The 15,913-nt window shown below is 39.1% G+C and overlaps 1 protein-coding gene across 3 annotated transcripts in view; it reads right to left on the bottom strand.

Annotated features, from left to right (window-relative positions):
* Positions 1-15,913, bottom strand: part of UBE2E2 (ubiquitin conjugating enzyme E2 E2) — a 201,160-nt gene that overhangs the window by 17,625 nt on the left and 167,622 nt on the right. For all 3 annotated transcript variants that reach the window (XM_064414421.1, XM_064414411.1, XM_064414430.1), the window contains one exon: positions 5,116-5,263. In XM_064414421.1, coding sequence (XP_064270491.1) covers positions 5,116-5,263 — 148 coding nt within the window. The remainder of the gene's footprint in view (positions 1-5,115; positions 5,264-15,913) is intronic.

Genomic DNA, 15,913 nt, shown 5'->3' with positions numbered 1-15,913 from the left:
TCACTTTGCTTATCTATGCTTAGATAAATGTAAGTCATTAAAATGCACAGCCACATTACTTCATGTGGGTTAACAGAGTATGAAACCATCCAGTAAATTCATGATTCATGGCACTACTTGTAAAAAGCAGCACATCCACTTCTAACCAGGGTACAATATATTTGAAAGCCACAATGTATGTTGCAGAGTTTTTTAACATAAATAGTCCACTTTTCAGATGTGCTGTAATACTGCAACTACTATAAAAATTGATGGGTCTCACATCAAAATAATGTAGTGCTACTTGTCCAAAGTAATGCAGTGCTACTCATTTGCTCTCAAAAGTACATTTATTGTGAGGACACGCATGCTTCAACCTCAAACTACATTCACAGCAAACTTTACAGGCAACACTAAACAAACTGCCTCACACTTTCTGGGGAGTTTAAAAGGCAACCAGACAAGCATCTTTACACTGATAATATGTCACTGAAACATCTGAGAGCAGAGCAACCAACTCAACTAGTGCTGACCCCAGTGAAGTGAGTACTGCAGGCAGTTTTTTGAGCATATCCTTTGCCAGAGGTTAATACAGAGGTTTTGCCCTTTCTAGCAAAAGCTTTTTCTTTCTTTTGCTCTTCCTTTCTTTTTCCCCCTTTTTCCACTTTCTTTTTCCTCTTTTGCTTTCTCCATTTCACTCAATTGGGTTAAAAAGCAGACAAATAGTGAAAATGACAGGGCTAAGACAGAAATAACCTTCAGTGAGGCTGCCAAGTGAGATAGGAACATCCAACAGGGAGCAGTAAATATTTCCACCCGGATGACGGTGATGATGAGCAGGTTAGTCTGTCTAGCTGTGCCTCATGCCCCAATGAACTCCAAGAGTCAGGAGCATTCAGGAAGGATGAGTGCAGTGAGGATGAGCAGGGGAACAGAAAACCTCTCATAACACCCGTCTGGTAGTGTGCATCAGATGAAGTCAACAAGGGAAGAGGATGGTTCTTAATTAGTGCACCAGGACTGAAAACCAGAAAAATGGTCACTTAAGGTACAGGACAAGACCTGCTTAAAAACAAGTGGGTATGAAATTCCTGTGAGTCAGTTCAGGTTAGGAATCAGGCAGAGGTTTCTAAAGAGCAAAGCAACTGAGGGTCTGTAGAGCCCTTCAGCAGTTACTTTGGCTACAGCTGCCACCCAAATGTTCAGCCTAATGTTTGTGGAAAAGCAATATCGTGGCTGGCCACATCTCAGTCTGCCACTCATCCTCTGTGTGCACCCCTTGGCAAGTCCTCATCACAGGAGCTCGCAGGGAAGAGGGCCAGGAGCAGCAGCAAAGCATTTGCTTCCAGAATGTCAACTGAGGGATAAAATCACCACTGACCGTGGAACTTGCACGTGGGGAAAATGATAAGGAGCCAGAGCCAGAGGATGACACCAGAAGGGAAGAGGCTGGTGTGATGGAGAGGTAGGCTTTGTTCTGATGTTCTAATCAAGGCTTAGCTGTGTGTTATTAAGCAGACATGATTCAACGTTAAAACTGTTCAGACATCGTGGATAATCAGGCCAGCCAAGTTCAGATTTCGAATGTGAAGAAGGAAGCCATGCAAAGAAAGTGCTGCAGTGTTACAATTTATTTTGTCTGAAGCATTTGAAAATGATATTTTTCCTGGTGCTCAAGAACCTTTGGCAGGGCCAGGACGGCAATGATCAACTGAGAAGAAACATTCTAACCCAGATCAGCATCACCAGTTCTGTAACTATAAAAAATAATTAATTTGCTTAGCACTTCAAACTCAGTAAAACACAAAACCTCAATGGCCATCTGCACCTGAAAGCTCTTTGGATTAAGGAAGTGTGGAAATTTACACTCCCCAGGCTCCACTTGAACACTTAAAGTATAGTTGACTTTTAGTCCAAGCAAGACAGGTTTTTGTAACTTAATACATTTTCAAAGTGGGGAGTATCCACACAGGGAGTTACTCTGTAGTAACTAACTGCCCCCACAGGCCAGCCCTAGCAGCTAACACTGGAAGCAGGCATTTTCAGCACTCAAGCACAGAGCCTATAAACATTCACTCACTCACTCACTCACTCACTCACTCACTCACTCACTCACTCACTCACTCACTCACTCTGTTTCACACAGGTGAAGGTATTTATCAGGTTTTGTGGGGTTGCTCATGCACATGCCAAAGTATTTACAGGGCTGGAACCCAGATTTGTAGAAAGGGACATGTGCTGTGGCCTTGAGTACCACCTCAAAGAAAAATACTAATGCCTGGACTGGGCTAGTGCATCCCACCATCTCTCCCATCCTTCTGATACATTTGGCTCTCTCGCACGCCCAGATAATGCACATGTGTTCAGTCATACACAAACCCTACAACACCCCTTCCCCCCATGGAAAAGTCAGCCAGCTGTTACAAAATTCAGACCTTTCATTAACACAGTTTAGTGGCTGATACTGCCAAGGAAAACAGAGACAATTAATAATAATCAGGACTGAAGGGTCTGAGACAGCTTATGAGTAAAGGATTGTATTAGCTGTTTAAAAAGGACAAACTTGCTCCTGCCTGGAGTGATAGGGAACAAAGGGCGGTGATGTATAACCAGGGAGGAAAGAGACTCTCTCCGTGGCTTTTGTAGATTACTGTGTGAATGACAGGAGCGGCAGGAGCAAATACCTCTTTTCATTTGCTCAGCCTGCTGGAGAAGAATAGCAGCGCTTGCCAACGAGGATGCAGCTGTGCTTCAGCGCCGTTTAATCACTGTGTATGACTGAGGGTAAATTAGCTGCCATTCTTACTCCTATTTGTTGTTCTAATGAAGATTTGCATAAATGTAAGAGTAGGGGGTAACTGATACTTGATTCTTCGCTTCAGAGGCCAGGGTGGAAGACTTGCCCATCCTATGTGTTTATGTTTGTGGGAGAATCAATGTTGCCTTTCCATTTGACCTGATCTGCTTCTGGCTGATGAATGGTGAAAAAAAGAGTTCAAAGTTGCTTATCAAATCAAGACCCCTGTTGTGTTTCTACCTTTAGAAAGGAGCAAACTAGTTAGATGAAGAGAGGACTAAGGGATTAGAAAATTACTCCCAGATGTAAAAAACATATATGCATGTTTCTGCAGCAACTTATGTGTATATATATGTGATATATTTCAGTGGCATATGTATCAGTGACACATCTTTCCATCCATCCATCCATCCATCCATCCATCCATCCATCCATCCATCCATCCATCCATCCCTCTGATGGTAAGTAACCAATATTTTTTTAATGATAAAATATCAGAAAAAATCATATTAGGCAATATGATGAAAAGTAAGGACTTGTAAATTTCTGCAAGCCTTCTGTTGTTCATCACTAACATTCAAAGTTCACTTTTAAATAAAAGAATATCTAGCATGAAACAGGCAATTACCAAGGAAGGCAAAAATGACTCAGCACTTCAAAAATATGTGTCACCAGTGCCTTGTGAGACTGGGATACAAATTAAGAAATTGTGTTAATTCATTAAGAAAGGGGAAAATTTTACCATGAAAAAAATTTTACCAGAGAAAAAATCCAGAACTACTTCATAATGAAAGAGAAGATTTGAAAATGAAACATCATAAAATTGCTTTATTTACTGTGGTCAAGACAATGCCTATGGCTGCTAATTGAAAGAGGCTAAATAGAAGAACTTCCCATTTTTGGTATGCTAACTTGTTGTACATGGTAATACAGTATGGATAATTGTTTTCAGTATTCCTCTTACACACTTGATATGCTAAAACTGTTGTTTGTCAGCATTTAGGATAAATCTGTAAGGAGAAAGCATAAGTAGTGAATTTCTAAATTTCAAATCACTGCTGGAAACTGTCCAGCTTTCAAGATGACTGCATCCCTCCCAAGAGAGTATCTTTATCCCTATGAGAGAGCATGTATTCACTGCCCGTTTCTCAATCCCTACACAGCTTTGGAGTGGCTCTAGCTCTTTACCTGGTCTCTAAGACACATGAGCAAATATTAATTTGGTTTTTGTACACTTCTGTCATCTATCTGCCTGACTACCTACAGACACTTCTGCATATTTTTGGCCAAACACTAACAGAAATCAATCTTTCAGAGACGTTAGCAGAGAGCATTCAATCCACCTGAAAGAAATGTGCCTAAAATGGTAACACTCTATCACTCCACCTCTCACTGAAAGGAACACCACAGGTTTCAATGTTCTATACAGCAATAAACCTTCATGAAAATAAAAGCAGTCAATCACATTTTTGCCCACTTTCACTTTATTTTCAGTTTTGAAATATTTCAATATTACAGCTTTTGATTCAGCCCCTGATTATGCCAGAATCTCACATTCTGCCCTTTTCAAAGCAATTTTTAACCCTTTGGGCAAATTAAAAATAATATTGAAATGTATAATAAATAACAAACCAGCAACAACCCTCATGACATATAAACAGACCACATAATTTTTCTTCAGTGATTCTTTAGTAATTTCCACATACTATGGTTTTCCAAGGCTACAGTCAGAATTATGTGTTGGTAAATAGGGTAAGAGAAAGTGGAAATTACAGATCTAGTGGTCAATGGCATAAAACAAATCTAAAAGAGCTAAGGGGAGAGGTTAAGTGCTATGCTAGTTAATAAGAATGACAGCTTGCTTTGAATACTCATGCTGACTGTCCAAGATATTGAATAAACCTCATTTAAACTAATTTTCATTATTTGTAGAGTCTGCGTTAGGTATCTATCATTGTCAGTGCTATTAATATTCTTTTCAGAGACCACATTATCAGCATATTTAAATGAAAGCTTTCCTTTTCAATATTTATTAACTCATTAATATTTCTTGGTGGTAATATCCTGGTTGTAATATCCAAATTATGCATACTAAGGTATTTTCTACTGATCAAACTCTCTGAATTAAAAAAAAAAATATTCTCCAGTACTAAAAGTACTTGAGCTTCTGAAATTCTGCTTTCTTTTTATACTATTTATATGTATAGCATCTAAAATTTATATTTTTTTGTGGTTTTTTTTCAGTGGGTACTAGTAAACCAGAGCACTGACCAGATGTTACTGAGCTGACCAAATGTGAATGACGAATGAATGAGGATATGAAAGTTAATTCATCTTACCGGGGTTACAGTCTGTGAGGAGGGAGCAGATGGAGAGGAGAACTTTAGAAATGGTTAACGCTGGACTCCAGTTGTCCTTTAGAATGTCCAGGCAGATGACGCCTTGGCTGTTAATGTTACAGTGGTAGATCCTTGTCCGGAACGTTACCTGGAAAGAACAGTGTGTCTCAGTACAACAGCGTTCAAGCCAGCAATTACACAGTTATTAAGCAAAGGAAAACCATAGGAACAAACATTCTGCTTTCCAGGCTGCCACTCTGCTACTGATGGTTAAAGACTGGGCAAGACAAAATAAAGGAAATAAACTCTGCCTCTTGCAGCTGTGGCCAGCAGTGAAACTGGTTTGTACAGGCTGGGAATGGGACATATTTCCTGAGGTCCCTCCTGCCTTGGTCTTATCAATTGCATTACTTTGTATACGGCCAAAAAAAAAAGCAGTTACAGCCCCTAATCTGGACAATGTTCGTAACTCAGGTCCACAGCTCTTTCACACTTTGAAGAAAGAACAAGACAGATTCTTCTACTGCCTTCATCTGTTCATCATTTGTCACAATAGATTAAGCTGTAAAAAAAAAGCAGAGGTATCACAGCAGTGACTCCTGAAAACATTGAAGTGAAATATTTTTGAGAAAGGCTGCTCAAACTTCCAAATTTTAGCTTACATTTTTATCAGTAGAATTGTTTGTAAACACCTTTGGGGTTTTTTAGTAGTTTATTTTCAAAATTTCTGTATCTATTTTATATGGTCTTCCAGGTGATCCCATATGTAACAAACCAAGGAGATTATTTTAGCCCAGAATAATGTCTTCCGTCTTCAAGGTGAAGGCACAACCTTTTTATTTTAAAAGAAGCTCAGCTAGGAAAGTTCACTTCGTAGCTCCAAATGAATATTGGGGTTACCGGGTAAGAAGGGACAATGTGAAAAGAAACATCTCTTGGAGGTCATCTAGGACTAATTTCTTCATCAGTTCTACCCAAATGACAAGTCACATCTAGACGGTTTCAATGACGTATTCCTAAAATCTAAAATTAAGACACAGAACTTCAGACATCTACCTCACCAGCAGCAGCCCTCCCAAGAGAGGGGCTGGGCAGGCAGGAGACAACAGCAGGCAAAATGTTCCCTGACTCAGGGAAGCTCTTCACTCCTCTGGGACAGTGCTAATGCAAGCCGGGAGTGCCTACAAACCCACCCCTGTCCTTCCTCAGATAAACCCCTGTCTGGAGAGTAATGCAGACTGGTGACAGGCACTCTCCTCCTCTGATTGTCTTCAGTATCAGAGATCTCAGTGATCTGAGTGGGATTATCAGGCCGCTCAGCAAGCAGAAGGGAGAATACAAGTGAAATAATACAGTACCTGGTTTACTTCTATAAAAAAATAATTATAGAAATCATTCTCTAGCACACTGAAAAATCCTGCCCCTTTGGATTAAATCAAGAAGCTTTGGCAAATAATGGAAAGAAAAGAGTAGATTTATGGTATTAAAGCATTGCATTCAACAAGAAATACTTTTTCTCCTAAGTACTTTTCCACATAGATCTGGAAAAATGCTTTGGAGCCCATTGTCATGAAGCAGTGAGTTCTGTACCAAAGAACTCTACTAAGCAAGTTCACCAGTTTTTAAATGCTTCTATATTTAAAGGTATTGCTAATTAATTGGATAATTTGACAGTTTGCCACTCCATACCCTACATATTTATAGGTTCCTTCATTTTTTCTGTTCACTTGTGGTTTTACTTATTGTTTTCTAGCATAAATGTTTCACTTCTGGGACTTCTATGAAAATTCAAAGTATTTCTGGCACAATGATCTCAATTAATCCAAATGCCATAGCCAGATGATCTATTTTCTCTCCCTCATTAGAAGCCCAAGCACATTCAGCATTTGGAGGGAAGGAAGTCTTCTGTGAGATCAAAAAAGCTATTTATTTAAATAATTATAATTTGGTGATAAAATTAAATGCCTGTCTACAAAGGGAAGCTATTTTGAACAAGGAAGGTTACTGATGCACAAAAGCCATAAACCACCTAACACAAACTGCATGTCAAGAGTGCCCATAAAGGGAGATGGTGTGGAGGACCATCCTGTGAACTGCAGGTGCTCATTAATTCCCCAGACAGATTAACTCCAGGAACTCTTATACTCCAGTTAGGATTGAATCAGTGACTGCTCCCTAGCAGGATGTCCCAGGACTCAGTAAAAGCACCTGCTTAATTTTAAGTATTGTGTGCTAACTTTTCAGTACACTGTTGAAATAAAGCTTATGCTTAAGTATTTTACCTCAACAAAGGTGCTTCCCTATAACTCCACAATGAAAAATTTGAGGATTTCATTCAGTGGCATCTAAATATACTGAGTAATAAGGTATGTGTGGTCTCACTGAATGTGAGAGAAGTACTAAATCCACTGCACAGATTAAATTATACCCTCTAAAATATTTATAGACAGGTCAGTCTGAGCTTGTAACCTGCTTCAGAGAAGGTCATTGATTTGAGTGTGTATTTTAAGTGTAACTGTTTTCATCCAGCAGAGAGGACAGACACTGCCACACGTTCCCCTGCCTCAGAAGCAAGCAAGGACACTGGGAATGTTTGCAGGATTCAGAGCCACTGAGATGAATGGAGGTAGTTCACATCTTTCATGAACTGTTCAACATTCCATCGCCATGTCAGGCTACCTGGTGGATAACTGTATGTGAGGCTACACCTGTTTGCAGTTGGAAGGCTGTTTTTAGAAAATGCTTAGACCTGAAATATAGCATTTTTTCACTATGAGTACATATTAAACCTGTGAGATTGAGAAAGGCGAGATAAGGATGGCTGCTTACTGCTGACAATGTCACCAACTCGCCAAATATGCCAGTGCACTTTAAAATGCAGGCAAGGCAGGCTTTTAAATATTTAAATAATCAACATATTAGTTGTTTTATAATGACAATATGTTATATTTTATTAATTAATTTTAATACTGAAAAATCAATTCAATTAATTAATGAAAAGAATCACAGTGTTTAGAATTGCAGAAGAAGCTGAATTAATGACAGCCTTAATACACTGGAAACTGTGGCCTGAAGGTGGCAGGTAACAGAGTTCTCACCCTGAGGCAGCAGAGTACAAATGGGATGACACATTGCTTTCCTCATGCATGTATTGCCTCAAATTGCTGATAATGTGGGAAATGCTGAGATGTAACTTTCTGCATGCTGTGCTTACCATACCTACATTGTAAGGTTATGCAGGGTCCTCTTGTTCTACGTGTAGAGAGAAACCATGTGTTAATACCTTTCCAGGGGAACTGCATTTTCTTTATTATGGTTATATTTTTACCTTTGATGTCACTTAAATGCTTCCTTTAAATGCTGGACTCTAATGCCATTTATCCCTTAATGAAAACACCTAAACAACCCCATGCAGGGTCTTTAAGGAGTGTGTGGGTTTGCAGGCAAAGTCACCTTCACCTGACAATTAAATGGTAGAGGAGAAATTTATGGGTTTTCTTGAACCATAAATGTTCTCTATGGATTTATTCTCTTTCATTCTGGCATACCTAATTTTTGTTGAATAAAAGTATAGATCAGGAAAATACAAATTACGGGAAATAGGGAAAAATGGGACTACCTTCTGAAACTGTGAGCACTATAAACAAACTTCTAAAAGGTAATGATAAGGAATTTATTTTCAATCCAATTTTATTCGATCAGTGTTGGAAGTAAACAATAATAAACTCATCTGTCATCTACTGCTGAATGCCAAACACGCAAAGCTACGTCTGGCTGTTCACTGAGTAAGTTTCAGGACTGAAAAAAGACTGTTTATAAAACCTGGGAAGAGGAAACTAAGATGGATTTCAGTTGAGTGATTGGAGGCAACTAGTTGAAGGCAAGATAAGTAATTTCTGGATCTCAGAGTGATTTTGAACACCAGTTTTCCAGCATGATATACTCTTAAAATAACTTACTATCTCTCTTTTGCATGGAGGTCTAAACACAACAGTCACTATGGTGCCTGGTACACCATCTCACACACTTTCAGACTCCAGGGAATTCAGTTGCAATCTTCCTTAAAAACATATCAGGAGGGAAAAATGATTCCTTAGCTTTACAAATTACATGCAAGGGCTTACAGTGTGCCCTCAGTGTTTGCTTTCATCAGCCTGTTTGGGTTCAAACCCTCACCTCCTGCTTCTCAGTCACTGGAGCCTGGTGACTGTGTAGCGAGAGAGGAAAAATTCCCAGAGCCAACTGGAAAATAAACAAAAACAACCTCCTTTTGCTCAGCTAACACTGGAAGCAGAGTTGAGATCCCAGGGCTCTCATTCCCATGATTTTGGGAAGTTCCTTTCAAGAACTTTCATTTCTTACAAGGATGGAATCCTGCATGCCTGCTTGAGATGAAATTTCTGTCTTCTTCAAATATTCCCCAGGAGTTCTGCTTCAATAAAACTGCAGTGGCACTACCTGAAGTGGAAGAAGTTGTACTGCATACAAAAAAGGTTATATATATATATCTATACTGAAAAAATATGATGCCATTTATGATGATGTTCATAGAGCTCAGGAGAGAGTAAGTTGTTCCCATCTCAGTTTGTCAGACTTTATAAGCAACACATTTATCCACTCAGAGAAAATAAAAACGAGATTGGGCCTACACTCTTCAGTTATATGAGAAAAATAAAACAATCTAAATGAAAAGTGTATATAGCTCTGAATGACAAAACATTCATGCAATAACCGTTATATTAATTAGCACCCTTTAATTTCTTACAGAGTGCACTTCATTTATCTATGAGCAATGAGGCTACTTTTCTATGACAGGATGGACTATTTCCAGTTTGTTAGCACGTATTTGTAGCATGCACATGAACAATTGGTGAGATACTTAATGATTTATCACAGTGTGTGCAAAAAATGACGGGCCATATGATGCTCACTATTTAGGAGTACATTTTAAGTTTACAGCAAGAAATTAACTTCATCTAGCTATCAAAACACTTGATTACATCTAATTTTACTTGGTAAAAAACAGATAAAATTTATTTTATTGAAGGAAAATATATGGTATCTGCATTAGCAAGAAATAATAAACTGTAATTATGTTTGCTTGACCTACAGAGAAGTCTGATATGCAAACTGTGCAGTGCTTCTTTGGTGAAATGCACCATGCAAGACATCAGTAGCCAAAAGTGGTAACAATTTAAATGGATATAATAGCATCCATATGAGTTCACCTTTAATATTACTGAAAATGAATCAGTATGCAATGTGAGTAATTATTCATTATATTCATCGTAATTATGAAGCTGAGTAATTACTCACACTGTCTCATTGAACAGTGTTGAAGGGGAAAAAAAATTGAATAAGCACAGAAGCACTAAGCATCTATATTATATAAATGCACTAGTTTTGCACACAGATTTAACAGCAGGAAAAGGAAAAAGGGACCTTGATAATCTTTGATGTATCCAAGAGAGGAAAAAAAGAAGTCCTAAACAGCACAAAGTTTTCTGAAAACAAAGGAAGAGAAGGAAAGGACAAGGGAAATGGATTAGTTTGGGTTAGGGATGTTCAGAACAGAAACAAGATGGTAATCTGCCAAGCATCAAAAGCTTTCTCTGACAAAGTCACTATAAGTTTTTATAAAATGATTTTCATATAATCAGCATAATCTTCTTACAATTAGTAGTTCTTTATGGAAAGTCAGCAAAAAAGTTATTTTATAAGAGAGCTTCTATAAGAGAGTTTTTTTTTTAAGATTTACTGGCCATTTAACTTTTATAAAATAAAACCTCCCTTTTGAAGTTCAAAGAATGCAGGCTGTACTATCCTATGTGTATGCCTCTCTCAGTTCACCACAGTGCTCCTGCCAGGTGCTCCAGGCACGAGACTTAATTCCTAGACTTTATTTTAGGAAACAGCAGCCTCTTCTTCCTCACCCAATTCCAACAGCCTTTGGATATTTAGGTACTCCATACATGAGAAGTTCTAGGCAGACTGACTTCAAAACTAGTAGATTTTTTGCCCTGATCAGTCCACCTGCTCTCATTTTATAGTAATGATGTGCATAAAATTCTTTCTCTCACATCTGTATATATTTATCTCTGTGTGTGTGTGTAAAAGAGGACAAGAAACAACACCGACATATTATGTATTTTTAGATCACATGGATTTTATGCAGTAGTAAAACATGCTTGGTACAGCAGAATTATGAAGCTTCTGAAACTTCCAAAAGACAAATTGTCTTCTGAAAATATATTTGACAAGCAATATGAAAACCCATTCTGTGAGGCAGAAGATATTCCCCATAAAACGCCTCTACAGGCCTTCTTAAAGAGCTTTGTGTACTGGGTATTCACAGGAAATTGGAAGAAATTATAAACCAACTAAATCTTGGTAAGGAAAACAGGAGAAGTTTAGTTAGATAGAGCTGTTTGCATCAAGATTAAATAAATCAATAGAAACTACTGATATAAATTAGTGTATTGCAAACAAAGTGAATAACAAGGCTATTCATTAGAAGAATCATTGGCAATTCAATTTGACAATTACTAGAAGAATTATCAGATAAATGAATTGAAAGGAAATCTCAGGGATTTCTATGGTGTTGCCTCATCAAATACATATTTTGCAGTTAATCACAATAAAACATAGCTATTGATTCTCTCCTCAGCCTAACACATTTCTGCTCACATCTATGTCCTCCACTTTAAAACTCTCATTCTGTCATTTTGAGAGACATTACACTTTCTTAAGCAGCCACCTGGGTCTGAGCTGTCCAGAGCCCTGTACCACTGCACGCTGGTTCAGCACTACCTGAAGACATCACAGACTCACAGAATGGTTTGGCTTGGAAGGGACCTTCAAGATCATCCAGTGTCAACCCGCCTGCCATGGGCTGGGATACATCCCCCTAGTCCAGGCTGGTCAAAGTTCCATGCAACCTGGCCTTCAACACTTCCAGGGCTGGAAGAACATCCCAAGGATGTGACCTGTGGAACAAACTGTTTCACTGTGGTGCAAGCATGGGAATTGCACTCTGCAGCTCACACTCCTGGAAAGAGCTGCTCCAGGAGGGGAGGATTGGGGCTGATCCTGCTGCCTCTGACAATGGCCTGCTGGTGGTAGGTTGTCCATTTCTCCCTCTCAAAGACTGCCCGCATCTGATTTCTGCCTGCAAACACCCAAAGACTTCACTTGCTGGGAAAACCTGCCAACTCCATTTATTGTCATGGATGAAGGATTCCCGGGCTGCTGTCAGCAAGAAGATGCAAATAGAGAGGCAGGGCGAGGAGAACAAGGGAGCGCGGAGGCGCAGCGAAGGGGCCGCGGGAGGCAGCGCTGTGGGAATGCGCCGGGTGAGGCACCGCCGCTCCAGCGGCAGGAGGAGGATGGGGAGGGCAGGAGGCAGCTGAAAAGAGCTGTGAGCAGCACAGCACGGAACTGAGAGCTAATAGGATGTGACAGAGGCTGTGAGAGAAGTATGATGAGGCAAATGAATGTAAAGGATAAGGTTGACAGGAGACCACTGTGTTTGAAGGCTACCCTTATGATGGCAATATCTGGGAAGGGGAGCTAGAAGAGGCAGACTGAAGCCCTGCCTGCATCAGGGTTGCAGAGTTGGTAAAAAGGGGTCAGTCCAATGGGCTGTACATAGGGAGTTTTAGAGTTTCAAGTGTAAATTACGCTAGCAGTGATAAATGCAATTTAAAGTGCATGTCTTCCCAGTAAGGTTCATTTTAACAATGTAGGTTAGAAATACCAAGGAATGTTTATTTTTTTGCACCTACTCTTGTAAGCACTGTTTTTCTATTACACTGCAGATAAAAGTGTTCTTAACAGCCAATCACATATAAAACAAGTATGAACATGTAGAGTAGAAGCCAGGAAGAAAAAGAATTGCCCCTCAGACATGAGGCTGAACTTACAAAATAGGTTGAAAGTGTTAACCACAGAAGAATTCCACAAAAGGATATTTAGTGCATTGGGATTAGTGCTATATTACAATTATGTATTAAAATACTGAAGAGATGTTTAATATTGCCATTAAGATCAGACTCTATAGACATTGTGCATTATATTTAAAAAGGAAAAGGGCCTCCCTTGTAGTCCAACAGCCGATTTAAACCATCTAGGCTTTCAAGTGCTGAGAATAGTTTTTCAGTTAGTCCTTAGGCATAGGAGACTTATATAGGACTTAACAGAAAACAGAGTTTTCTGTTATTTTAATTTTGATTTAGAGCTGATTTAGCATATTGCAGCTTTCAAGTCCTATGAACCATTTTTCAGTCGGCTGAGATTAAAGTCCCTAGCAAGATTAATTGTAGAATTGGGATTAAGAGATTCTTTAAATCACTCAAATTCAAAAATACAGCTAGCAGAATACTAGGATAATGATAGATATATTCATTTTGTATCAGCCACAGCTAAATTGAATTGACACTGTAATAGACTGAACGTAGTCAAATATGAGAGCAGAAGTTATTAATAAAGATTATTCTTGAGGAAAATGTAGACTCCACTGCAGTGACAATTCCTGGGAGGAAAGTTCTCGTGAAGAGCATTCATTTTTCTACAAACACCTGTACAAAAGACTGGTATGGCTTCCTGATTTGTCAAAGCTTCCTGCTCCAGAGGGACAGTATGCAGGATAATGAAATTATTGCCTTTCCTTCAGTTGTGTAGTGTACCCAAAGTTGCAGTGTTTGTAAATGGCTAAATTTTAAAGGATCTCGGATAAAACCTTGCATACATGGGGAATTCACTGATTTCTTTTGTGGACTGAGGACAGAAATTGAGGTGAAATTCTTCCTGTCAGACCAGTCTGACTAAAAGATGTGATATCCCCTACTCAAACACATGTGGACATATAATCATACATGTACACCCACAGATCTACACACACGTCCTCCCACAAGAGACATCTATGCATGGCTAGATCCCATTCAATACCCCGAAGAAGGAGCTCTGGGGTATTGAAGGGGATAGAGAGAGAGAGAGAGACCTTTCCTCTGTTAAAGCCAAGGGGTGAACTGTCTGAATCCATTAAAGATGAAATGAAGATACTTAGCGGGAAAAAGAAATCTCAGAAGTATTTCTAGAAAAAGTTGAGGGGGTCATTAAGCCACTGAAAAAATGTAAGGTTATTTCCTTGGCAGGTCATCTAAGCATTTGTATTAATTTCTGCTCTGGACAGGGCATGGCTTTGTCTATTTTTCAGTTCCTTATGCTATGAGGGATGTGCTGTATTTTTGGGCCAAAGTGAAACCTCACATTGTGACCGAAATTGAAGCCTCAGCAGCATCTGGCCTTAAGCAGAAAGTGAGCTCATCACCACATCTATGCCTCACTTTGTGTGTTCTATACCCTCCTTCTGTCTGGCATCTCATAAAACCAACGTGACACTGAGGATGCAGCCAAGAGGAGAACGGTGATCGTGCAGCCCGCCCGTTTTCTTGCTGACTCAGCCAACGAGGTGCTCAGCTCATTTCTGCAATGCTACAGCAGCTTCCTCACAGTGGAGGTAAGGAAATATTTTTAATTGTTTAGAGCCTCCCAGAAAGCCAAAGCTAATTTGTTAGTTCTCAGATGAGCTGTTCTAAGGATCTTGTTTCCTGGTTGTAGAGCTAAATCAGAGTTGGGCTGGGCTGGCCCTCCATCACTCCTACCAAGGTGCATTGGTCACACAGAGGTAAACTTTTTTGGGGAAGAACAACTCCCTCCTCTGCATGAGTGTGCTGCAGTTGTGAGTGAAGCCAAATGCCACTGATTTACAAGGAAAGCAGAGCTGAAAAGGTCAGTGACCTCTGGCTCAAAAAATTTGGAGTCCAGTTTCAAGGCATGTGACAAAGCTGAAATACTGAAACAGACTGACTTCAAAGGGGAAGAAATTAACAGTGTGAGAGCAAATTATACTCTGACTTACCTCATGGTTTATTCTGTGATGGTAAAGAGTAACTTAATTTGATTCTATGATTATGGTTTAACTTTGGAAAAACACTGACAGGCAAGGGACAGACAAAATGAAAACTATGGATCCATAGGGGAAAGACCTGTTGGTGGACAGTGATGTGTTACTATACAAAACCTGAAATGTGAACTGGATCACACAGGAGAATTAATGTGGAAAATGGAGATAAAACTTGAAAATCTGAAGAATGATGGAGGCTACAAAGATGCAAAAACTGAAAAAATATCTAGAAGTGAAAATTTGGGTAGATACTTTTTCTTCTGAATGAAAGAGTGATTCACTTTCTTTGATGTGATGTAGGGAAAGTAGAGAAGCAGATAACTATCTAGAAGAACAAATGAAAACTACTTTGTACATTTGTTAAAAAGAAAAACCAAAATATAGAACATCTTTACTTGTACAAATGTGGTCTCTGTTGTTTATTTAATGAATGTTTTCCAACATGCAATGGAGTGCTCACCAATCAGAACAGGCATCAACAGTGTTTACAGAAGCAATCTGGATCCCTCAAAAAATATCAAGAACTTTGTGTAATACAAATTCAACAGTATTTACACCACAAATATATTTTAATAATGGTAATAAAAATAAAAGACACATATCCAAAATCAATTTTCAATGCATTTTTCTTACTCCAAAAATTATTTTACCCTCCTCAAGATCCATGTGTGACATACACATGCATGGATGTGATAATGGAGTGCACAACATCAGAGAAGAGATAAGGAAAAGGGATCTTTCTGCAGATTTTAACACACTGTGGATTAGGCCCCTTAACAGTGAATATATTATGTGACATGGGAATTTGCCTTTGGAACGCCAGGCTGGGTCAAG

This window comes from Passer domesticus, chromosome 1, assembly GCF_036417665.1.
Source record: "Passer domesticus isolate bPasDom1 chromosome 1, bPasDom1.hap1, whole genome shotgun sequence".
Lineage (NCBI taxonomy): Eukaryota > Metazoa > Chordata > Aves > Passeriformes > Passeridae > Passer > Passer domesticus.
The sequence above is the reverse complement of the archived record's forward strand: the minus strand, read 5'-3'. Positions and strand labels throughout refer to the sequence as shown.